The sequence below is a fragment of the Rattus norvegicus genome, chromosome 8 (assembly GCF_036323735.1).
Source record: "Rattus norvegicus strain BN/NHsdMcwi chromosome 8, GRCr8, whole genome shotgun sequence".
Classification (NCBI taxonomy): domain Eukaryota; kingdom Metazoa; phylum Chordata; class Mammalia; order Rodentia; family Muridae; genus Rattus; species Rattus norvegicus.
In genome coordinates, this window is record NC_086026.1 from 130,005,246 (window position 1) to 130,030,040 (window position 24,795).

Below are 24,795 nucleotides of genomic sequence, written 5' to 3' on the forward strand. Positions count from 1 at the left end.
AAGGTAGAATGAAGCTGGGAATTGATGTCCTGTATTCCCAGTTGAAATACAAGCAGCCATGGTCAAGGGGCTTGACCTGGACTATGCCAACCTGGGCAGTGCCATCACAGAATTTATGTTTTGAGTTTTTAGAAGTAAGTTACCTGGTGATGCAGAGGAAGTGAGAACTCAATTAGGCCTGGCGGGATAGACTTATAATTCCCAGGAAACTGAGGTGGGGGGACAGGACAGCAGCCTGCAGTTTCAAATCTCCCTTTATCATCAGCACTGGGCCCTTCTGTAGGCGGAGAGCCCCATACTCGTGTCTGGCTGACTTCCATGGCTACCAGAATAGGTGTCAAAGGTCACATATATCCCTCCTAGCTGGAATGCCAATCCTGGAAGTTGGAGGACAAACCGCTCCCCCAGGTGCATCTTGGGAAAGTCGTTCAGAAAGAATAAAACTCATTGGACCAAGAGCTGCTATGAGAGGTCAAAGGGCGAGAGTCCTGGCTGTGAGGCCCAGCCTCTGTGGGTCCTATATATATAACAGCAACCCTCTGTCCTATTGTCCCACCTCTTGCTGGGCCTGGTGGGACATTCACCCAACAACTTGATTTGAGGAGAGCCAAGCACACGTAGAACAGAATTTGTAAAGGATCGGACTCCAGGTGTGCATTCAGGAGAGGCGCCCCCATTGAGCTTGTTTCCCCAGGGAAGCTCTTCTCTGGAAACACCATGCAGGGGGAGGGTACGCAGAGCCATATGATGGCTTGGAAGCAGAGCGAGATAGCTCCTTTCCTCCCATGAGTGACCGAACCATTCTGCTGTTAGGAGTAGAAGTCTAAGTCTCTGACATATCGAGTCACACTGGAAACCCTAAAGGCTTTTCATGCACGGTCCTGGGAGGGGGTGGGTTAAAGGCTGGCGAGTCTCTGTGGAAACACCTCTGTCCCATGGCCTGGTCCCTCAGCTCCCAGGAGCTGCTTTGTCCCTAGGGAAAGTGTCAGAGGCAGGAAGTTTGAGTCAGAAGGTAATTACAATTACAGCTGATCCTGAGCAGCGCTGAAGACTGGGAAGATCCATTTCGCAGATGGTTTCATTAGCGTGTTCGAATGTGACTTTTGAAGCACCATTTGATATTTTTCTTTTTAATCCCATGTCTGAAGAAGGGTGGTCCCACGTTGCTGTGTTGTTAAATTATCCAGAAGATTAAAATGGACTGTTGAAAATAACTCTTAGGTCATAGTTTTACTTCATTTTAACACTTGTTTATGTTCTGGATTTACATAGGAAGCACATTATTCAGGATAGTCCCCACACGGTCCTGCCAGAACTCTGTATTTTAGTTTACGGCCGGGGACAACCCGAATGTGGGAAAAGGTTGATTAAGCTCAATGGGTAGCTGGTTGGTGGAATTCGCTAGAGTTTAGCTCAGTTAAATTCTCCTGAAGATTCAAAGTGGAAGGAAAGACGGGATTTAGCCTGGCAGCAGAGACGAACTGAAAGGTTGGCTTATCTGTCACTCACAAACCCCCGAGCCTGGCCCATGCAGACCCCGGGGCCATATCCACCTCTGTCCCCTGCAGTGCGCACGGCTCACAACTGGGCCCAAGATCCTGGCACCAGTGTAGTCTGTGAAAACCGCACTCATTTAAAACAGGCCTCTGAACGTCTCCTGTATCTTTAGCCCCAGGATGCCAGAGGCAGAAGCCAGGAAATAGCTTTCTGCCACCTCTTAACCAACACAGAGATCCAAGCTGTGCTCAGAAGCAAAAGGAGTAAAAGGGACGGCCTGCCACAGAAAAGAGGAGGCCCACCCAGCGAACCCTTGCTTCTGCTCAGTCAGTCACACAGCGGGTGCCCCGAGGGAGCAAGCTCTTCTCCCTCACTGTGTCCCACTCAGTCCTGCCACTAGGCCCTTTTTCAAGATTTTCAGATACATTTGGACATTTTTTTGACATTTTTAGAAATTATTCATGTGATCTTACATAGCTTGGGCTGAAGACGCGGTTCGGCCGCGGGTAGAACACTTGTTCAGTGTGCAGGAGCCCTGGCACCGTATAGACCAGGAGTGGTGTACGCCTATAATCCTAACACTTGGGAGGCAGAGTCAGGAAGATCGGATGTTCAAGGTCATCCTTGGGTACATAAGTAAGCGCTGGGTCTCCTGGGACACACGAGCCCCTGTCTTGTGTGGCAGGGCCAGCATCTCCTCACAGCCTCAGTTTATGTCGCCTCTCAAGACTCCAGCTGCAGCAACAGGCTTCAGTGCCTCTGAGCAGCCCCCTGGGATGGTCCTTTTAAGATTGGCTTCTAGGGTGTCATTCAGAGAGGAAAGTGGTTACTCCAGCACATGCCAGCTTGCCCTGGCCCACAGAGGATAGAGAATAGAAAGGGCTTCATGAAACATGTGTCCAGACATGGCTGCCCAAGTGGGCAGAGTCCCAACATCCGTCAGTCCCCGTAGGGCTCCTGAGCTTAACAGAGCATCTGAGTCCTGCCATGATCCCTCTCCTCTTAGCACTTTATCCTGGGAAGCCTACACCCTCTGTAGGACAGCAGCCCCCTGGTTAATGTAGACATCCCCCAACTCTGTTGGAGACTTAGGGATGTGTCAGGGGTGACCCACCGTGGGTCCTAGCCATAGGCAAACGGGAGGTGTTATTTCCCAGATGCCTTCACTCCGAGCAGAAGCACTCAGGCTACATCTGGAGCAGAGTGGGCCCCACCCTTCCCGCGCCTTCCAACACAGCTGGCCAGAGGGAGCGTTTGCCTGTGGTACACTACTCTGCTGTGCTTCACCCCTGTAGGTCTCTGGTAACCAAGGTTTAGTTGATTTTAAAACTTAGCCAGTGCTTGGCATCAGCACCAGGAGAAGGAAGAACTAAACGTAAGGATTAGGGTTGTTAAATTAAAGAAAAATCCACTTCTATATAAAAACTATCAGCACATTTCTAGTGGTCAGGCAACCCAAACAGAGTGGGCTCTCGTCTTACTGAGCACAGAGCCCAAATTAGCTCAGGACAGAACCTCTGGAAGTGCCTGGCTGGCTTAGTAACAATGGCCTCGAACCTGCTTGACACCTGCCACGCAGCCTTAGGCTGTGATCAAGTGCAGTGTCCGTCTCTCCAGCTGGAAGCCCTCCAAGTCAGGCTCAGACAAGAATAAGGACTTCAGCAGGAAGTTGGAGTAGCCATTCCAAGGAACCCCGCCCTTTGTACCCTCAAACCGAGGCCTGTGAGGTAAACACCATTTTTGAACTTGCAGCTGAGCTGGGCATTACGCTTCGGTGTGCAGCATGGTCTCGGTGACTCCGGATTTGAACCCAAGCCCCAGCTCTGCTAAGGGTGTTTTCGTGTCTCTTGCTTTCAAAGCTTGGTCTCTTCCCAGAAGCCGGTGGCTTGAGGATTCAATGTTTTGCTTCTCTGGGGCAAACAGGAGGGGCTTCTGGAGAGCTCTTCCCAGTGAAACTCACTGTCTCTGTATTGTGTCCCAAGGAAGGGAGGCACAGCTGCGTCCCGGCAGTCCGTGGTGACACCGAGAGTTCGAGCACCCAGGCATCCCAGTGGTATTGTGGAGGGGCCGAATCTCTCTGGCTTTGGCTCTTTAGACAATCAATCCTCTTGGTCTTCAGAGCTGTCCATTTTGTTCCTGGGGAGTGAGGGGGTGTGTGGATTTTTAGCAGCCTTTTCCTATCTCCCAAACCCATTTGGATGTGATGGGTTTTCCTTCTGATGATTCAACCCCATCTCTAAAATGTCCTCCCTGGAGATTGCATACCTAATGGGCCGGGGAGGGGCGGCTTCGCATTCTGGCCTTGCGTCCAGATGGGGCTGCACTTCTAATTCTAATCCTGCCTTGCCTTGTTGGGTTAATATTTTTAGCGTTCCCTCCTACTACCATGTGTCTTAATGATCTGCCTGCTCCTTCCCCTTCTCTGTCTTTCCCAATAACCTCCTCTCAGGCTTCCTGTTGGTTTTGTTCCTGGACTTTGTTGCTGTCCAGGACTTGTGATTGTCCGGCTGACCTTCTCCTCATAGCTTGGGTCTTTCTTTTGTTGGCACCCCGCAGCATCTTCTCGGTTACCCGAGCTCGGGGACCACCGCTCGCACCCAGTGCTAACGCCATGGTTCACAGAGGCAGTCCCCGTGCTTCATTTGCTTGTGTGTCCTTCTGTGCCTCCCGCTAAGCCTCTGTTTGTGGTCCCAATACTGGCTGCCACTCCAGGTGTCACCCGGCCCTCAAGGGACAGAGAGCTGGGTCACACCGCCAAGGTCCCCCTTCTCTTCCAGACACCCCCTGTGGTGTGTCTCCAGCCGACTCCGTATCAATCCTTTGTCTTTTTTTTTTTTTTTTTTTTTTTTTTTGGTTCTTTTTTTTCCAGAGCTGGGGACCGAACCCAGGGCCTTGCGCTTCCTAGGTAAGCGCTCTACCACTGAGCTAAATCCCCAGCCCCTCCTTTGTCTTTTTTAGTTGTTTTTTTGTTTTGTTTTTTTTTTTAACTCACATCCATTTTTTCCTTTTTTTTTTTTTTTTTTGCTTTCCAAACCCAAGAGAAAACTTCCGCAAGAAGATTCTCTCTTGTAGTTGAGTCTTCATAGCCTTTGAGTTTCTGGCCTCTGAAGCTGGAGTCTTTTTCCCAAGAGGTCTCTGGGGGCTGAGTTGCTGCAGGGCTGGGCAGTCGGTTGGGCACCTTGTCTCATGACTTTATCTTGCATGGGATTTGACGCGCACCCCCCGTCCCCCACAGCACACACTCGCTATTTCTTTTCCTCTCGATGCTCAAGTTATGAGTTAGGATGACCTTGACAATCACGATGTCGTCTTCAATTCTCTCCCCGTTCCTTTGCTGGCTCTCTGGTGCATGGTCCTGATGCTACCCTGATTTGCTTCGCTCCAACCTTGGTCATCAGCTGCCTTAACAACATCTTGGAGCATTCAAGGGAGGCCATCTTGCCTCAGACTTAGTGAAAATGGGTGTCTTAAGAGACTGTGTTAATGAAAGCGGGCAGGGATGAGGGTGTGGCCAGACCAGACTGGGCCCAGGGAACTCCTGTGTGTTGTTGTTAAGGCTGCTGAGAACACCTCCCACCATGATCATCTCAGGTGTCTGGACAGTAGTGGAGCCAGCTTCCCTGAGCCCCTTTTGTGTGAACAGAAAAGGGAGCTGTATGAACCATGCCCTGCTTTCAGGAGCCATGCCCACTCCCCCTTCCTCTGGGCAGAGCATTGGCATCTGCTTGTCACTGTAAAGAAACAGACAGCAAACATGCTGGAACAAGGCAGATTTGAGCTCTGAGGTGGAAAACTAAATTTAGGCCTCCTTGGCACTCCCCAATAACCCGGGAACTGGATCCACTACTGGTCCAAGAAGTCTGATGAGGAACCCTGTCTGGATTGGGCCGGAAGCTGGGATTCGATGCTCTGCAGACCAGTGCTCAAAAACGTGGTTATTTTTGAGAGGCCACCGCCAGTCCAGAACATTGGTGTCTCGACTTCCACGCCCAGATCCAGTTGACAAGGTAGCCCGTCGCTACTCACACCTGTGGAGGGTGCTGCTGGATATTAGCTTCTGTCATGGTTTATGTGAGCGCAAAGAATGTGTTTGTTCTCCTTCCTCTCCTGATCTAGCGCACCACCCTGGGAAGTGCATGTCACAGACCAACTCGACTTTCACCTTTACCACCTGCCGCATCCTGCACCCTTCAGACGAGCTCACGCGGGTCACGCCAAGGTAAGGGACTGTGGCCCTGGAGTGGATGGCCCTGAAGTGGGTGGAAATGGGACAAGTCAAGGACAGGCCTTTCTCACAAGATGTCATGATGAAAGTCAGGAGGTTCATTCAAAGGCCGATTCCAAGACACGTGTGGTGTCGCATGCCTTAAATCCCTGTATTTGAGGCCAACCTAGTCTATGTAATGAGTTCTAGGACAGCCAAGGCTACATAGTGAGACTCTTGTCAAGGAAAAAAAAAAAAAGCCAATTACAGACACGGAGACCTGAGTTTGAGCACCAACACTCATATAAAAAGAGCTAGGTCTGGTGCGACATGCTTGTGGATAGATCCCTAGAGTTTGCCGGCTGGCCAGCCTAGCCTGCTTGGTGAGAGAGACTATCCTGTCTCAAACACAAGGTAGATGGTGCCTAAGGAACAATACCTAAGGTTGACCTCTGGCACCACACACACACACACACACATCCACTCATATGCATACACAGAGCCAAGCCCAACAGGCTTAAACTCTTATAGGCATCTGTAGACCCATTCTGAGTCCCATCTTTCTTTCTGAACGCCTAGGCCTTGTTTGTTCAGATCTAGGGTAGGTAGGGGTCCGGGAAACCTCTCCACAGCTATAATGTCAGTTCTTCGGGCCTCTTTAGATGACCGAAGCCGTCATCTCTGCAGGCCCCCGGGCTGAGTCCGGAGAATGGAGTTCTTTCACGGTAGAGTTACCGAGCTCTGTAGAGGCTTTCATCTCCCTGGAGCAGACTCCAGGAACCACACACCACAGCCAGACTCTAATGGCCAGTGTTAAACACTGTGGCGGAGCCGCATGCCCCGTGGGGCTTGTTTCTGTCCCCAGTACCAGCTGGAATGATGCTGGTCTGTTTGACTTGATTTCAGCCACCTGGCTTCCCTCCTTGCCTTCCAGGGGAAAGAAAGAATGGTCTCTCACAACACAGAAGAGTGACGCCGCCCTACACACACAGACACAGACACAGACACACACACACACACACACACACACACACAGACACAGACACAGACACAAACACACAGACACACAGTCACACACAGACATAGACACACACACAGACATAGACACACATACAGACACACACACACAGACACAGTCACACACAGACATAGACACACACACAGACACACACACAGACACACACACAGACACACACACACACACACACAGACACAAACACACACACACACACACACACACACACACACACACACATTCTTTGTGACACAGTCCAAAGTCTAGATCCCAGAGTTAATGGATGGTGTTAGGGAGGGTGGTGTGAAGGGCCAGCTCAAAGGGGACAGCCACCCCTGGGAGCGCCTTAAACTATGAATAATTCTCCACAGGTCTTGTGAGGATGGCGGCGAAGCAACCATATGCCCCGTTGAGCTGAGAGGAGATATAGGGCAGAGAGTCTGAGCCCACGGGCAAGGCAGGGGGTGAGCACACGGCCAACGGAGCCTGCTCCTGCAGGGCCATGCCCAAGGAGCTGTGTGTGCAACTATGGCTACCACTAACCTGGGGAATGGAGGCTTCCATGTGTCTCTGTGGTTGTGCCTGGTTAACATGGCCTTGACCATTACCCTAACCCAGCTAAACCCCCAGACCAGCTGAATGTCAACACTAATGATGTCCTAACAGAAGGTTTCACCCAATGGGGGTCCCTGGATTTTTGCTTTGTTTCTGTCCCTTGCTGCCCCAGGGAGATGCTGGCTTCCAGGCCTGTAACTTTGTTTAGAAGAAGTTGCTTTTAAAGCCACAGAATGTTGATGTCCCTTGTGAAGCCAAGTACTAAATATATACTTTGGACTGAAGCCACAGGCCTCAGACTGCCCCAAGTATGTCTTCCCCCAGAAGTGGCTATATGGGGGGCGGGGCAGAAAAGCCTTGGAAGTGAGGGGTAAGGGGAGCTTCGAGGGATAAGGGGGCTGGGGACTGCCTTGCCCGAGGTTGGAAGAAATGAAGCAGGAGGGGAAATAAAAACCCTGAAAACCTTCATAGGGATGGCCACACCCATTATCCTTCTAGGCTAGAACATTCTTACCTTCTAGCAACTATCAGTGTTTACAAAATCCATTCCTGTGCCTTTTGCCAAGTCTTCCATTCTTATCCCAGGAACTGCTGCGCTCTCTCCAGACAGTCTCCGTTCCCTTCCTCTTTCCAGCTGGTACCTGCCCTAGGTGCCTAGGCCTCCCTTGAGCAGCCTGGGGACAGGGCACTCTGACTTAAGTCCTGGGGACTGCTCAGCTGGCCACTCCAGCTGAAGCCCAGAGCCAGCAGCCACTGACATCGGTCCCACGCGGTGGTGCCAGTAGCTTCTTCTTTGTCCCTCTGCACCCTCTCAGAAGCAGGGCAGACCTCCCCGAAAGCCAGCGCCGTGAGCACAGGCTGCCACTTCTCCCTGCTGCCTGCATCCTGGCGGCTTTCCCAGCTGGATCACAGATGCTGGGACCCCACAGGTCTCCAGTCAACAGGCTGGGGCGGATGAGCATGACTTCTGGTCAGAGTCATCCAGATGGCTAACACTCTGTGGGCTTTGATCCTAGACAGATCAGTCACGTTAGAGGTGGCTTCCTTTCCCTGCCCTGGCCAGCCCACTGCATCCCATGGAGTTTGGGACAGCAGGGGGAAGAAGGGAGCTGGGACAGCAAGGGGCAGAGGCTGAGTACTGTGCCTCAGCTGCTCTTTCGCAGTTCCTGTAACAAGCTCTCTTGCTCACAATCCTGGTTTGCATCTTAACTCGGGAAGGTCCAGGTTTGGAAAAAGGACTTTCAGGGGGTAATTTGGTTGCTGAAGGGTCTGCTTCCTGTCCTGTCCTGATAGCAGTTGGGGCCACTTCACACGTGGGTTCAAGTCCAGGATTATCTGCTTACCAGCCATGTGCAGCACTAAGCCATCTGACGTTAGAGCCTGCTGCTTCACGTACAGAAGCAGAAAGCTCTGGGATGCGCAAGGGACCATATGCGGCTTCCTGTTAACTTGAAGCACAGTAAGGGGACCCCCCCCTCCCTCAATGAGGAACAGATGCAGACACACAGGGCACAGCAGGGGGTGTCCTCTCCTACCCCTTCTGCACACCACGCAGGAGACTGGGCCACTGATTGTTGCAAACATGTCACTCTGATGCATAACCAGCCGTCCCTTTTCTTTCAGCCTTAACTCAGCCCCAGCTCCATCTTGTAGCAGCACCAGCCACTTGAAATCCACGCCGGTGGCCACGCCATGCACCCCCCGGAGACTGAGCCTGGCCGAGTCCTTCACAAACGTCCGCGAGTCCACGACAACCATGAGCACGTCCCTGGGGCTGGTGTGGTTGCTGAAGGAACGAGGCATCTCAGCGGCTGTGTACGACCCCCAGAGTTGGGACAGAGCCGGCAGGGGCTCCCTCCTCCACTCTTATACCCCTAGGATGGCTGTGATCCCGTCCACCCCACCAAATTCCCCTATGCAGACGCCCTCGGCCTCCCCGCCCTCCTTCGAGTTCAAGTGCACGAGCCCTCCCTACAACAACTTCCTGGCTTCCAAGCCTGCCAGCTCCATCCTGAGGGAGGTGAGGGAGAAGAAGCACGTGAGGAGCAGTGAGAGCCAGACGGACGTGTCTGTCTCCAACCTTAACCTTGTGGACAAAGTCAGGAGGTTTGGGGTGGCCAGAGTGGTGAACTCAGGACGAGCCCACATCCCCACCTTGACTGAGGATCAGGGACCTCTCCTCTGTGGACCGACCGGGCCAGCACACGCTCTTGTCCCTGGGGGCCTGGTCCCCGAGGGACTGCCTCTTGGGTGCCCCAGTGGCATCCGACGGAATCGCAGCTTCCCCACCATGGTCGGGTCCAGCGTGCAGATGAGGGCTCCTGTAATCCTCACCTCTGGCATCTTAATGGGTGCTAAGCTCCCCAAACAGACTAGCTTGCGGTGAGGCTGGGGGATCGCTGCCCCATCTGCTCCCTGCCTCCTGTCCCCGACAGAGCACTCACACCCTTGTCTCCTCTGAGGTCTGCTTCTTCTGAGCTAGACAGATCAACCGTGTGCCTCGAGGAGGGAGGTGGACCTCCACATGGTGTGTATACAGGACTCTCTCTTCCAATCCACAGGAAGTAATAACCCTACAAGGTCACACTCTGGGGAGGATGGCGCCTGAGCTCACCTAGGGGAAGGTGGTGTCCTTTCTTCCTTACTTTTAAGAAGCACTGAAATTCCCAAGGCTGTTCTTATCCCATGGATAGGAATCTGGTGAATTCTGCCTAAGACTGTCTGGTTGCACACGCAGCTGCCACGTGGCACAGGTCTCCTTGCTTGCCTGTGACAGCCGACCGGGCTGCCCGCTCTCAGAGAGTTGTCCTTTCAGTCGTAGGTGGCCCAGCTTCATCAAGGCAAGGTCTGCACTATCCTGCCCCGACGGCCTGTCTGTTCTCTAGACATGACTTCTTCTCATGTCTCTGACTTGAAGTTAACCTTGCATTTTGTCACAAGTTGTCAGGGTTAGAGCCTGACGCGAAAAGAATGTATTTACACTCCGACGACGCACCATCAGGCGGCCCCTCCGAGTTCTGTTCGTTTGATTTTCCTTTTCTTTTCCATTTTTAGAATTTTCATTTGCAGGGAAGTCTCAGTACTGGCAGTTTCTCTCTTGGTTCTGACACCAAAATGCAAGGGGCGCACACGCTGACTTGCTAATGACATAGCTTATTTCCGGGACCCAGTGTCACACAGCCAGGTTGATATGTGACCAGTTATCACTGTAACCATAGGATCAAGGGGAAAAGGGACAAGACCGTTAGCCCTATACACAGTGGAGGGGAGGGGCCGAATCCATAGCACACCGCAGTGCATCCTGGGTCAGGGTGTGTCAGGGTTGATGGCTGCTGGCCCCTTTGCACTCTGAAGGGAGCTCGGGCCGTGTGGTAGAACTCTGTGGCCATTCTGTGGCTGCATTTTTTTTTCCAGTCCTCTCGTTTCAAAACTAGAATTACGTTTCCTCCCCATCCCCCAAGTGTACTGTCCCCATTTCCACCCATAGGAAAAGACCAGAGGTGCTTATGAGTGGAAGAAGCGGGAGCAAGTGAGTGACCTGGGTCGGTCGCCGTCAGCTGTGCAGTGACGAACTTTTATTTATTATCCACGTGTGCTGTATTTTAATCAGATGCCCTCTCTGCTTCCAGCTCCAGCCTCTGTGTGTGTGTGTGTGTGTGTGTGTGTGTGTGTGTGTGTGTGTGTGTGTGTGACAGAGAGAGAGAGAGAGAGAGAGAGAGAGAGAGAGAGAGAGAGAGAGATTGATTCCGGCCCAGGTATATATTATTTATTTACTTTTGTCTGAGGATGGCTGTACATCTGTGTGTCACATGGTCACCTGCCCCAGACATCTGTGGAAGATGTAGCACCCTGTGTACTAGAAATTATCACACGAACAACCCCTCCCCCAGCAAAAGATGTGTCCTTGAATCGAGCGAGGGTCACCTTATGTCCACCAAGGATGCTCGAGAAGGTCCCCAAGCAGCAAACTTCAGTCCCACTATTTCAAACTATTTATTCTCCAGACGGAGCTGGTTCATCATGTTCTCAGCTCTCCTGGCTGCCGTGTACGTGTGCAGTCACTCCAAGTAACATACCCTTTTATTTGAATGTATTTTTAAAGCAGTAGGTAGGACGGCAAAGGAGGGTGACCACCTTGGCGTGGATGGACCGTGTCACATGTTCAGAGGGGCCTCCTGTCCGCACTGGAAACGCCAGTGTGAGAACCGGCACTTCAGAGGTCGTGATAGTGTAGTTAGCAAACCGGTGATCAACATTGAGCCACACTACCTAAAAGCCTGTTGTAATGCATCAGACCGGTGACAAGATTTCATTCACTAACGAATATCAATAAAACAAGCTCAAAGGATGGAAACCTTTTGTCTTTCTTTAGTGTGTCTGTGTGGGGATATGTGCACCTGAGTGCAGTTGCCCTTAGAGGCCAGAAGAGGGCAATGGATCCCGTGGAGCTGGAGTCACAGGTCATTCTGAGCAGCCTAATGGGGATGCTGGGAACCAAACTCAGGTCCTCTGCAAAGGCAGTAAGTGCAGATAGGCTGCAAAGGCTCAGTCTTCACCCGAGCCACCTCTCTGGCCTTTATATCTACTATGTATGCATCTTCTCATCAGGAAATTCGCCTCTTGAAGAGTTGAAGGCATTTGGCTCTTTGGGGACAGTAAATGAAAGGTATATACCTCACAGTGTCTCATCCCCCCATTCTTTTTTTTTTTTCTTTTTTCGGAGCTTTGGACCGAACCCAGGGCCTTGCGCTTGCTAGACAAGTGCTCTACCACTGAGCTAAATCCCCAACCCCTCATCCCCCCATTCTTAACCAACATAATAGCATTCCACGGACAAGTTCCTCTTCAGACCCTGATGCACTTTTCAGGGCTGTATGCTGCTCTACTGGAGACAGATTCAGTCCTGTGAACACACACGCCCTCCTATGAGCCAGTCCCCTACAGTCAGTCACACAGTTGATTCTCATCTTTTATGAGTAAAGCACATAATGAACAAAGCCTCTTCCTGTAAGGGATTGCCCACACAGGTAAGACATCACAGAGAGAACCACCAGAGAGGTAGTGTCAAATTTCCTCCTGTTGAGTTCTCCTGATAGACTTAGGAGCCAAGAGTGGTAAAGGCTACCAGAGAAAGTGTGAAGAGGAAGACTAAACCCACTCTGCTGCTTCGGGAGGAAGATGCTGGGGGTATGACATCATGAGTATCAGGGACACCGGAGCAGGGCATTGTGTCATGGGCACTGAGGTGTGACTCCGTGAGTGTTCGACACTTGTGTTGAGTAAATTGCCAGGTCAACCACTTGGTAATGATGACCTGGAGCAAGCCATTTGGACTCTGTCTTTTTAATCTGTAAGGAGGGTAGGATAGCTCTACCATGTGAGATATGAGGCACAGGCATGTCTTTGAGCAGAGAGAGCAGCTGGTGAGGGGCAGTGTGTTTGAGTAAGGACAGCCAGGGGGACACCCACTGACAGGTAAAGGCGGTGAGAGAATTTACTTTATCATTGCTGCGACCCAGTACCCGACAGGAAGCAGTTAAAGGTGGGGGGATATCATTTTCAGCTTGCAGCTCAAGAGAATACAATCTGTCTATCACACTGGGCAAGGATGGTGGCGGGAGCATGGGAGACATCTGGTCACATTGCGCTGGCAGACAGGGAGCTAGGCTGGTTGGTCTAGCAAACCGCAAGGCAAGGCCAGTCACAGCGACCACTTCTTCCAGTGAGGCATGGCATGCTTAGGGCTCCTCCACAACCTCTCCAAACAGCTGGTGACCGAGTGTTCAAACAGATGGGAGGGGGCAGTTCACATTTAAGCCACAGTGGAGAACAACCATAGACGTACGGCAGTCCCGGGTACCACCCTGGGCTCCTTCCTCCACGTACTGAGACAAGAGGGAGTGCATCCTCAGCACCTCCAGCTGTGGGACAGAAGTTCCCTGCTAAGCTGCAACCTGCAGGGAAGGAAATGTTAATGCTAAGTCTGCGTGCTTTTTGGATGCTACAGGGACCCTCTGTGTTGGGGCCAGGTGTTTGTAGCTTTTAAAAACATTTTTCTCGATTCTTTGAGAGTTTCATACAATGTATCTTAGTCATATTCACTGGCAACTCTATAACTCTTTCCATACCCACTTCCCTCTCCCCACCACTCCCAAATTCACATCCCATGCCCAGCCTAGGTTGTTCAAGTGTCCCCCAAGAAGCCAATATGAAGCAGGAAACAAAGATGTCAAGTTCTTGGTTTTCAACCATGAGGAAGAAAAGGCTAAGTACACAGTTTGGTGTGAGACAGGACCTGGAGGGGAAGCTTGCTGGACTGTTTTTTCATTTCTCTGCCAGTCAGGTGTAGTCCCCACCCTACCCCTTCCTAGGCTCACTAGTTATTTAGCCATGACAAGAACTGAGTGGTCAAGGTTCTTGCAACAGTCAAGGAAAGGGAGGGGCTGGAGGGTCCCAATATTCATTATGCATTTGATATGGACATAATTCCCCTTTGCTAGTGGTCTGAGTCCCAGGTTATGGGAAAAGCCTGGGATGAGTCGTAGGATCCAGACTCCAAAGATCCTGCAAAGATCCAGTTTTGCAGGGGCTAAGAAGGAAGGCGTTACACAGCCCCACCCTAAGGCTCACCTCCTCCACAGGGCCACCATTCCACTGAGCAGTGGGGAAGGAGAAATGACAGCAGACGCGTCTCAGTGGAGAAATATCCAGCCCCACGTAGATGTGAGGACTCACTACCACACACTGCCCAGGAGCAGGAAGGCAGGTGCATCCCAGAGCCTTGTGAACAGGGCCAAAGAGAACAGCAGAAGCCTCCCTTCAGCTCCAGCAGGACCGCATTCAGAACCTGATGCCATCTTGGAGAAGGCAGGCAGAGGGAGGCATCAATATGAATTCCCTGAAGCGTATAAAAGGGATTAATTTGAGATACGGGATCAGAGGAGAAAAATGATGTGTGTGTCTGAGCTCCTGGTCATAACCCGAGGAAATTTGTTTCCACAGCCAGTAGAGGGCGCTCGGAGATAAAAGAAGGCCTGTTGGCACTGGGCCTTGGATAGGCAATCACCACATCCGACTTTTGCTCTCCCCTGGAAAGCAGTAGAGGGCAGGTTCCTGTCTTGCTCCCATTCTGGCCGTCACTTGCATAGGGGCTTTGCTTGGGTTCAAGGTTGGGAAAAACACCCAGGAGGCAGATCTGGCTACTCAGTGGATTGGCTCTCCCTCTTAGAGGCTCCATGCACCCACTTAGTGGCTGTCTCAGGCTGCTCTGAGGATCCAGACAGGCTCTAGTGTAGGTTGTGAGGGAGTCATGAGTGCAGGCAAGCCAGTCCCTGTGCTTGGGGCATCAGGAAGTCATGGGGCCAGAGAGGCACAGCAATGAAGAATGGTAAAACTCAGCATCCAATGGGGAGGAAACACACACACATACACTCACACACATACACACACATACACACACTCACACACACACACACACACACACGACACCACACCTGGACCATCCAGAAAGCACCTTAGAGATAGTTATGAAAATGTTATGTGTTATTAAGATGCTATTAGAAACTGTTATGAAAATGTTGTGTGTTATTAAGATGCCACCTTAGATAGGCTTGGATATGGGCCCATCTAGAGTCATCTTTAATTGTCAACTTGACATAACTTAGAATCTTGGCCTTTTGGCTAAGATCAAGTATAGAATCACCTGGGAAGACAGTCTCATTAAGAGATTGTCTATATTTAGGTTGGCCTTTGGGGGCAGGGAGGAGAAGAGAGACAGAGACAGAGGGAATGAGAGAGAGACAGAGAGACAGAGACTGAGAGAGACACAGAGACACACACACAAAGACAAAGAAACAGAGAGAGGCAGAGACAGAGAGAGAAAGAGAGACACAGAGACAGAAACAGAGAGACAGACACACAGACAGAGACAGAGAGAGTGTGTGTATCTTAATTAAGGTAGTCAATATGGCATGATCCAGCCCATGGTGGGCAGCAGCATTCCCTAAGCAGGGGTCCTGAACTGATTAAGAGTGGAGACAAAAAGCCCTGAGTGCAGGTAGCAGTCAGCAGTCTCTACCTCAGCGGGGCTTCACTGAGGCGGGATGGTCTTACGACTCACCCCCAGGCTTGCTGACGCTCTAGACCTTCAAGCCATCCCACAGCCGTTTTCTACAGTCACCTCACTCTGCTGAACGAACACCTTCACTCCTCTCTTACAGTGAAAACAGAGGCACAGCACAGGACGGCTCCCTACGTCCTGTGTCCAGACCCACAAGCTTGCTACCGGCTCTCTTTGATTTTTCTCTGTCTTTTATGAAGGAAATAGGTTCTCCTTCTAGATTCTGACCCATTTCTGCATGAATTCTGTGTCCCCCTCTCTTGGGACCCACCCCATTTCAGCCATTGTGCCTTTATTTCCCTGCAGTCTAAAAGATTCTTTATGAAACATTTAAGGTTGGATGTAAGAGTAAGACAACAAATGGGATATTCTTGCCATTCTCATAAGCTAAGCCTCTTAGCTGTGGATGCTGGGTGTGGGTTAGAGCAGCAGTTCTCAACCTGTGGATCGTGACCCCTCAGTGTCAAATGACCACTTCACGGGGATCACCTAAGACCATTGGAAAAAACAGATATTTTTACATTAAAGTTCATAACAGTAGCAAAACTATAGTTATGCAGTAGAACAACAATAATTTTATGGTTAGGGGCCACCACAACATGAGGAACTGTATTAAAGGGTCTTAGTATCAGGAAGGTTGAGGACCACTGGGTTAGAGGTTTTGTTTTGTTTTGTTTTGTTTTTAAGGTTTATTGCAGAATAAGGATTCCATAGAGGAGCCTCCCTAACATCAGAGAATCAGACTTAGTGGCCAGGGAGGAAGGAGCATGCCAGAAGATGCCACCACCAGGAGACCCACACTGCTGACAATGGAGTCCACTGTCATAAGCCTATAGTCCATGAGAGGCTGGGGGTGGGGTGGGTTTTATGAGCCTATGGCCCAGCTGCAAGAGAAGGGTAGGTTGAATGGTGAAGCTCTTCTTCAAACAAAAAATGCACAAGTGTCCCCCAAAGGGAGAATCAGGGCACATCGGAGACATCCAGCCTGTGTTTTGTTCCTCCTAAACTCTGGGTGCTCAGCAACCTGTGGCTAATTTGACATGGGAATGGCAGCAACACACCCAGCACGGGAAATGAGGGGAGGCCAGCTGCACTGATTATGAATTTGTAAACACTACAAATTTGTGTTTACTGCTTTGCTACAGCTGGAGTTCTGTGAACCATATCCCTGGAGACTTGTCTCTTCCTGTCCATGTGCTTGTCCATTAGCAACATCCCACACACCTCCATCCAGCTATGGTGTGTGGTTTTCCCCTGGTTCCTGCCACAGGGTGTCACTGTTGTGTAGCAATTGCCTCAGATTAAAGCACTCCCACTTGGAGGGAAACCTTTTAAGAGTTGTGAAGCAACAGAGTATTTTAGGGCAGGATGTGTATAAGGAGGTAAAACACCAGGGTGTTCTAAAAGGAAGTAATGCACTCCATGCTGAAGGGAAGCTAGTTAGGACAGGAAGCAAACAACTCAAGTAGCTTCAGGAAGTCCCTCAAACTGACCAGATTCAGTAGACTCCTCCCTCCCCAAGAGTACACAAGCAGGAAAGACTGCTAAGAGTTGCTCTCAGACAAGCTAAGCTGCTCAGGAGAGGCTGGAACCAGGTGAGCCACCTGCAAAGGACTGTTCTCAACCTTCAGAGGTGCCTGCAGGCTGCGTAGTGTGTTCTAGACTCCCAGCTTTGTGACCTGTCACTGGGCTGGGGTGGGCTTTGGTGATGCGGCTGTCACGGAGTCATTTCTGCTTCTATAAGTAACCCTTCACCCATATTCCAATAAATCTCACTGGTTCACCAAGCTGGACTTTGGCTCTCCCGTACTCTGGTTTGTCATTGACTCCCTATCTCCTATCGGAGGTTAGTGGACATTTATTTGTTCATGTCTTTCCAGGAATAGTATCACACAACAGCAGCCACAGCCTTCCTTGCAGGAATACCATCCAGGCAGCACACTCTCTGGGCTGCCCCTTCTCAAGACAGCTATATCGCACATCCTGGTTTCATCAACTCCCAACCTCTTCCCAAGTCTCTCGGAAGTGGGAGCTCCGATTCCCTGTTCTCTAGCTGGGGGAGCATCTTGGTGTTCGCCAGTGTGTATGAGGTCCTAGACTTAATCAATCCCCAGTATTAGGACATAAACTTCTCTGCCTCCGGGGTCACACCCACCTCTTTATCTTTAGCTGACCTGATCTCTTTGCTTGTTGGGAGTAGAACAGTTTTCATTTCAAAACAGAGCTGAGCCACACGTGCACACACGTGCACATCCCAGTATGACACGGATGCACATTGAAGCCAGGGAGTCAGGACCGCAGACCCAAAGCCTCAAGGGCACTACTGGGCTGCCCCTGCATCCTTAAACTGTAGGACGATATCCAGGGAAAGGGTAGTGCCGCTCCTCGCAAAGGTGGCGGGTCTGCGAGCAGTGCAGAGCAGGCAGTGTGTTTTATTTTTATTAAAAGCCTGCATGTGCCAGGCTGGAGAGATGGCTCAGTGGTTAAGAGCACTGACTGCTCTTCCAGAGGTCCTGAGTTCAATTCCCAGCAACCACATGGAGGCCCACAACCAATCGGATGCCCTCTTCTGGTGTGTCTGAAGACAGCCACAGTGCACTCGTATACATAAAATAAATAATTCTTAAAAAAAAAACAACCCTGCATGTGGTGTGTGCATATGTGTATGCGCATTTACAGGTGTGTGGGTGCACAAGTGTGTGTGCACTTATAGAGGCCAGAGGTCGGTGCCAGGACTTACTCTCCATCACTTTTAGACCTCATTCCTCAAGGCAGGGCCTATCAAGCAAACCCAGAGCTCATCGATATAGCTAATATCACTAGTGAGCTTGTTTCAGAGGCTCCAGACTCCACCCTGAGGCTTCCCGGAAAGTAATTTAACCACTGAGCTTGCTTTGCAGCCTACAGGGTAGATTCTGAACACATTTTGTAGTTGATTCCGCAAGATCCATCAGCAGTTTAGATGGAGACATGAAGAGTAGTCAGATGGCAAGGATTTTGGCCCAAAGCGCCTGTGAGGTAGACGGGGTTGCATTCTCTGGAACAGGGAAAGAAAGTCAGGAGCTCGAGTTGGCCAGCCTGTGGTTGGCACGTCTTAGAGGCAGCCAGATGGGGCCAGTCCACCTCTTTGCCTCTGAACTTGACCTGTCTATCACCCAAGACAGAGTCTCTCACGTCAGTGTCCTAATATGCACCCGCACTGCAGTCACTCCAGGAAATCCTTCTTTGTCGTTGTTGTTGTTGTTGTTGTTTATGTGATACCCATATGTGTTACATGTTAGAGCATGAGCACATGCATGTTGGGGCCCGAGATCAATGAATGTCTTCTTCAACCAATCACTACCTTATACTTAGCCACAGGGCTTCTTTGCTGACACTGAAGCTCACCAGTTCTCTAGACTGACTGGAGGGCAAGCTGTAGGGCTCTCCCTGTCTCCATTCCTGAAACACTGGGTTTAGACGCCTGCTGCCATGCTCAGCTTTTAACAGGTACTAAGGATTTGAACTCAGTTCCTCATGCTTGTGCAGCAGGCACTGTTCCCATAGAACTGTCTCCCCACACCTGTGAATAGCATTTGAATGAATAGATGGGAAAAATAAGGAACAGCCCTGAAGGTTGCCGTTCAGGCTAAAGGTCACAGTACCCAGCTTCCACCTCAGGTTTCTTTCCCAGACAGAGGCTGACAATAGCCACGCTGTCTGTCTGCCACGGCCAGTGTGGACTGGAAACCCAGCTCGTTCTTTCATTAGATGTAAATGAAATCTGTCTTCCTGGAAGTAGAGAAAGTTCCAGAGACTCAGGAGCCTTGCACCCTCCTGAACTCAGCTGCAGGCTTGTCCGGGTGGAAGATGGGGCTTTAACAAGGTCTGAGTGCCAGGAAAAGACTCCAGGGACAGATGCGTGCAGTGAGCCTTTTATGTGCGGACGTGGTGTGCATGCATGCTTGCGAGTAGGAGTTTATGAACGTGTGAGAGTGTGTGTGTGTGTGTGTGTGTGTGTGTGTGTGTGTGTGTGTGTGTGTTACCCCTATCTCTTGGGAAATCTGGATCAAACTCCAGGACAGTTTCTTTTGCAGGGTTCCTCTCTGCTCAAGTCCCAATCCAGGTCATTAAGAAGTTCCCGCTGGGTGCCCATGACAGCCAGGTGTGTCTTTTTCCTACTGTCCAGAACAGCACAGAACCTGCTATAGAACAGGAGGAACCGGAGCACTCAAGACTTATCCTGTTCCAGTTTTCTTTCTGTTGGGGTAAAGACAGTGTGACCTAAGCCACTTGGGGAGGAAAGGGTGTGCTTAACTTTCTACCACTGAGGGATACCGAGACAGGAGTCTGGAGGCAGGACCTGAAGCACCTGCCCTGGGCTGGCGCCACCCACAGTGGTCTGGGGCCCTCTCACATCAATCACCAGTCAAAAGCCTCACAGACTTGCCCGCAGTTCAGTCCGATGACTGAGGTTCCAGGTGACTCTAGGTTTGTGTGAGGTTGACACCTGAGGTTGATTATGAAGCAGCCTAATTCTGCCAGTTCAGGCTCTGGACCCTGGTGTCACTTCTCCCAAGGGGACTTTGTAGACATCCCAGGTTGCCATTATGGCTCCCTGTGAGGCAGGGAGCAACACAGATGGCAAAGCGAAAGTGGGGGCAGTCATCTTGTCGGCAGCAATCTTTCCACCCTGTTTCTATGCTCTAAGCACAAGCTTAGATGCGCTCAGCAGAACTTAACATTTTCACTTTTTTGGAATTGTTTTCCTTTCACTTTTCCTCTGCTCAGAACTGGAAGGCAGAAGATGCTGGCTCGCTAATTAGAAGTAACCATGGTTACCAAGTTGTCTTCAAAATATCTTGAAGAGTTGTTTGGATCCCCAGCCTCACGCCCTTTTTGGTTTTAATTCTACAGAAAGCATTTTATTTGACAACCATCTTTATTTGCTTCCCCAGTGGTTGGGTGAATTCTACCAAATTCACTCTTTTTGGTAGTCGTGTTAAAAGCTCAGAGATAGAGTGAAAAAAGAACCACTCATTAAAAATATAATTCCACGGACTGAATTATCTTACATTTTCAGTTGGTTGAGTAACAAACAAGGGAGAGTCCTGCAGATTTCAACATGGCCTCACAGAGAGACATCAGCAACCTGAACGGAACGTGTCAGTGTCCGCTCAGGGCTCACGGGTAAATTACTGAGTCTGAAGCTTCCTGTCAGGGTTATGATTCATGCAGCAGTTACTGGATGCTGCATTAGTCAGCGTCTTTCGGTTCTACTGCTGTGAAGAGACACCATGACCAGGACAACTCTTAGAAAAGAAAGCATTTAATTTGGACTTTCTTATAGCTTCAGAGGTCTAGCGCATTAGCATCGTGGTAGGGGAGCATGGCGGCTCACAGGCAGACATGATAGCTGAGAGTTCCTCATTCTGGAGGAGCAGGAAAGAGGCAGACACGGGGTCTAGCTTGAGTTTTTGAAACTCCAAAGCCCACTCCAGTGACACACTTCCTCCAACAAGGCCACACCTCCTAATAGAGTCACTCCCAAGCATTCACGTGTAAGTGCCCCCGGGGGCCATTCCTATTCAAACCACCAGTCATTTCTCAGTGCGGAACGCCTGGGGTTGCTGAGTACAGGAGTGTAACTTGGTGATAGTTGTTGCAGTGAAGAAAGCGAGGCGGTGGTGAGAGGCTGGCTCTCATTTGGTGGACCAGAAAGCTGAGGAAGGGGGAGATAGTGTCTCACCGGCCTCCTTCTTCCTCTCTTATTCAGCCTGGAATCCCAGTGCCTGGGCTGATACCACAACTTTCAGGGTAGGTCCCCTCCATGTTAATACTCTCTGGAAAACCTCTTTTATTGATATTGTTATCATCATTTAAGTTTGTATCTAGATAATTTTGCACATGTGCACAGTGTTTGCCAGTCACTCTCACCCCCCCAACCAAAGGCTCTGAAGACCACGGTCTTGGATGAACCAGTTCCCAGGTTGGCCACTGGGCACCTGCCTGCCAGAAGGGAGGCCAGGGTGCAGCCTTCACTCTGCAAACAGACTGATATGGGCAGAGCCAAGAGGTGGTAAAACTTGTGTAGACTTAACCGGGCTGATAACCCACTAAAGCAAAAACGCCAACACATTCTAAGATGCCGACGAGGACCAGGGCCTCAGGTGCAATGCTCTTGCTGTTCAGGGCACACGTCAGGTATCCCCAGCATACAAAGTACTGTGAATACACTTCTCTTAGGAAAAGAAGCTCAACAGATTCATCTGGTCAGATCTCACAGATGCCGGAACTCTGAAGACCTTCAAAGAACTTTAAAGTGATCGATCTAATGAACAAATGTACCTCCAGTGTGTGTGTGTGTGTGTGTGTGTGTGTGTGTGTGTGTGTGTGTGTTTTGTTGAGGATGGAACCTAGGCCTTATCTATGCTAAATGCCCTATCACTTAGCTTCATCTCTGGCTTTCTCTTTACTTCTTATTTTGAGACACAGTTTTCCTGCTAAGCTTCCTTGAACTCACAATCCTCCTGCCTCAGCCTCCACAGTAGCTGTGTGAGACCTGTGTCAGACCTGTGCCAGCAGCTATTTAGATAGTTTCCACATCTTTAATACACTTGAGAAAGCCCACTGAAAAAATCACCAATGTGTTCCTTTTCTTCCTCTCGTATTATCAGTATTTTCTGAGCGTTAAGAAATCAGTTGTCACATGTGAATCCATTTGCTTATTGATTTGGGGGTGTACTGTGCATGTGTGGGGAATAGCTCATGGAAGCTAATTCTCTCTGTCCACCATGTGGGCCCCAGATATGGAATCCATGCCATTGGGTTTGGTGGCAAGCAACCTTACTCCCTGAGCCATCTTACTGGCTCCCTGTCTGGGTTTTTACTTGAGTAAAAGAAAGGAAGCTAAAAGTGTGAGGGGGAGGGGTGGTCCTTTAGTACTCTGTCACTCTGCACATTCCTTATGCCTGACGTCCTTGTGACAGCCTGTCTTTCAGCTTCCTGTGCCGGCTTGGAGGGACTTGATCGCACCCCTGTGTGTGTTTCACTTTCCTAATGAAATTGCCTCTAAAACCAATCTGCAACCTTGTTGGAAGGGATCCCGAGGCACTTTCTTCTGCTGACTAATCCATTACACAAATATTTATTGAGTCCAGACACTGTGGTAAGTGATGGAAATTAAATGAAACAGACAAAACCCTACCCTCATGGGACCGATGTTCTAGTAGGCGAGAGAGAACAAGCATTTGATATACAATGTAATTCTGAGAGATGATACAGAAGGAGACAAAACAGAGAAGTTAGAGGGGATGGGTCAGTGGGTAGGGCAGCACTGAAGGATCGGGAAGATCCAGCCATGCCTGTCGGGGAAGTCAGAGAGAAGGAGACCAGAGGCAGAGCTGAATTTAGTGTTTTTGGGGAGGCGAGTGTGTAAGGAGTGAGGGGTGAGGTCAGACTCAGGAGTGAGTGGAGGTGATACTGTTGGGGGGCTGGGAGCTGTACAACGGGATCCAGGAAGTGATGGGGAATCTGGAGCGGATGCTGTAGCCAGAGCAGAAGAGATACACAGCAAATCCTTTTCACCTTTGATAACTAATATTTGTAGAATCTGGAGCCCAGGGGAAATTAGTGAGGCTGCAGCTCTCTCTTTGCCTGGTTTTTGCTGTATTTACCTCCAGGATGAGCAATGATTTAGAGGTACCAGGGAAAAATATTGAACGTAGCTAGGAATGAGGCTGAGAGATTAAGAATCTTTCCTTTGGCACATGAGGCCTCTAGTCTTGTCAGTTTGATGAGATTTAAAACCGCCTGGGAGAGACAGCTCTGGTATGTCTCCGAGGATGTTTTTAGAAAGACTTAACAGAGGAGAGAAAATTCATCCCAACTGTGGGTGGCATCGTCCTACAGACCAGGGCCCAGAATGAATAAAAAGGAGAAACCTGAACAGTGGTCCTCGTTTCTCTGCTTCCTGACTATAGATGCCATGTGACCAGCCCCCTTCTGCTGCCCGCTATCATGGCTACTCTGCCCAAGGGGCTAAGTCCTAGAACTGGGAGAAAAGAAACCAGTACTCTGAGTCCTTCTGTGGAGCTCACCACTCTGTTTGGTACCACTGGCACCAGTCCTTGAATTCAGACACTCTCAACTCTCTGCTAGAGCCTACCGATATGTCTGGAGATGCATAAAGAGAAATGTCCAAAAACAAAAACAAAAACAAAAACAAAAACAAAAAACCCAACTAATCTCAGCTCTGGGGATGGATTATTGACTTTGTGGATCTTACTGACATGAGATCTACTCCCCCCAACCCCCAGCGTCTGTATGTCTATTGTCCTTTTAGACGACTGTACTTCCTACAGGTTCTTTACTAATGAATAAGTTGAACAGCACCACCGAAACACATGGGTTTTATATATCTAGGAGTCATGTGTGGCTTTGTCCTTGAAAACTTAGTGCCCACGATGCCTGGTGACCCAAAAGCCTCTAATTCAGATCCATTCTTCATTCCTTGGGTACCGTCAGCTTCGCGTTCAATCCCTCGTCCCTCGTCCATCCCATCCCCACCCCCCCCCCACACACATTTACACACAGGGTGTGATCGCCTCCCATCCCATCCCATGCTTGGTGGTTTGCTAAAAATACAGACCTACAGATGTTTTTGAATGATTTATGGTACGTTAGTTACTAGCCCCCTCGACCAAAGCAACTTCAGGGAGGAAGGCTTTAGGTTGGCTCAGGGTTTAGAGGGATACAGTCTACAGTGTTTGAAAGAGAGGATGGTGAGAGCATCAGGAAGTAGAGAGGTGGATGCTGGTGCCCAGCTCGCTCTTCTCCCTTTATTCAGCTTGGGATCCCTGCCCACGGGATGGTGTCACAAGTTTAGGGTGGGTTTTCTTCTTCAGTTCCTCTTCTCTGGAAAGATACACCCAGAGGCGTGCCTCCTAGCTGACTCTAAATTCAGTCAAGTTACCAAGTTACAATGTTACCATCACAAATGGGAATTGGATACTTAATATGGGAGGCAGTCTCAGAGAGCTAACTGTCAGACCAAATGGAATGGGAACTCTGGGAGGTAACAGTGCATTGAGATATCTACTTGGGATCTTAATTTCACGCTGAATTCTAACTTGTTCTCAGGTTAAAGATTGCTCTGACTGTGTTTCCCTGTGGCCACCAGGAGGACTAAGAATCCCCTTTCTACCACTGAAGAAACACTGAGTGTCCTAGTGAGTAAAGGTAGGCCAGGGTGGGCTTGCTGAACATGACATAGATTGGAAAATGTTGCCTTCAATATATGTCCCTTTGTGCAACCCTGTCCTGGAGGCCTTAGTCAGAAGTTCTGAGAAGCTGCACCATGGGTGGTGTTCTTAGAACATCTCTGTGGACTAGATTCCTTTACTGATCTCCACAAGAATGAACAGA

At 50.0% G+C, this 24,795-nt stretch overlaps 1 protein-coding gene across 21 annotated transcripts in view; it reads left to right on the plus strand.

Moving 5' to 3' along the window:
* Positions 1 to 11,625, plus strand: part of Trak1 (trafficking kinesin protein 1) — a 154,904-nt gene extending 143,279 nt beyond the window's left edge. For 15 of the 21 annotated variants that reach the window (XM_039081651.2, XM_039081652.2, XM_039081653.2 and 12 more), the window contains 2 exons: positions 5,614 to 5,716; positions 8,895 to 11,625. In XM_039081651.2, coding sequence (XP_038937579.1) covers positions 5,614 to 5,716; positions 8,895 to 9,657 — 866 coding nt within the window. In that variant the 3' untranslated portion in view covers positions 9,658 to 11,625. Of the gene's footprint in view, positions 1 to 3,479; positions 3,551 to 4,366; positions 4,403 to 5,613; positions 5,717 to 7,087; positions 7,181 to 8,894 lie in introns of all 21 variants that reach the window. The other 6 variants (XR_010053987.1, XR_010053988.1, XM_039081650.2 and 3 more) reach the window with 5 other exon arrangements.
* The last annotated feature ends 13,170 nt before the right edge of the window (positions 11,626 to 24,795 follow it).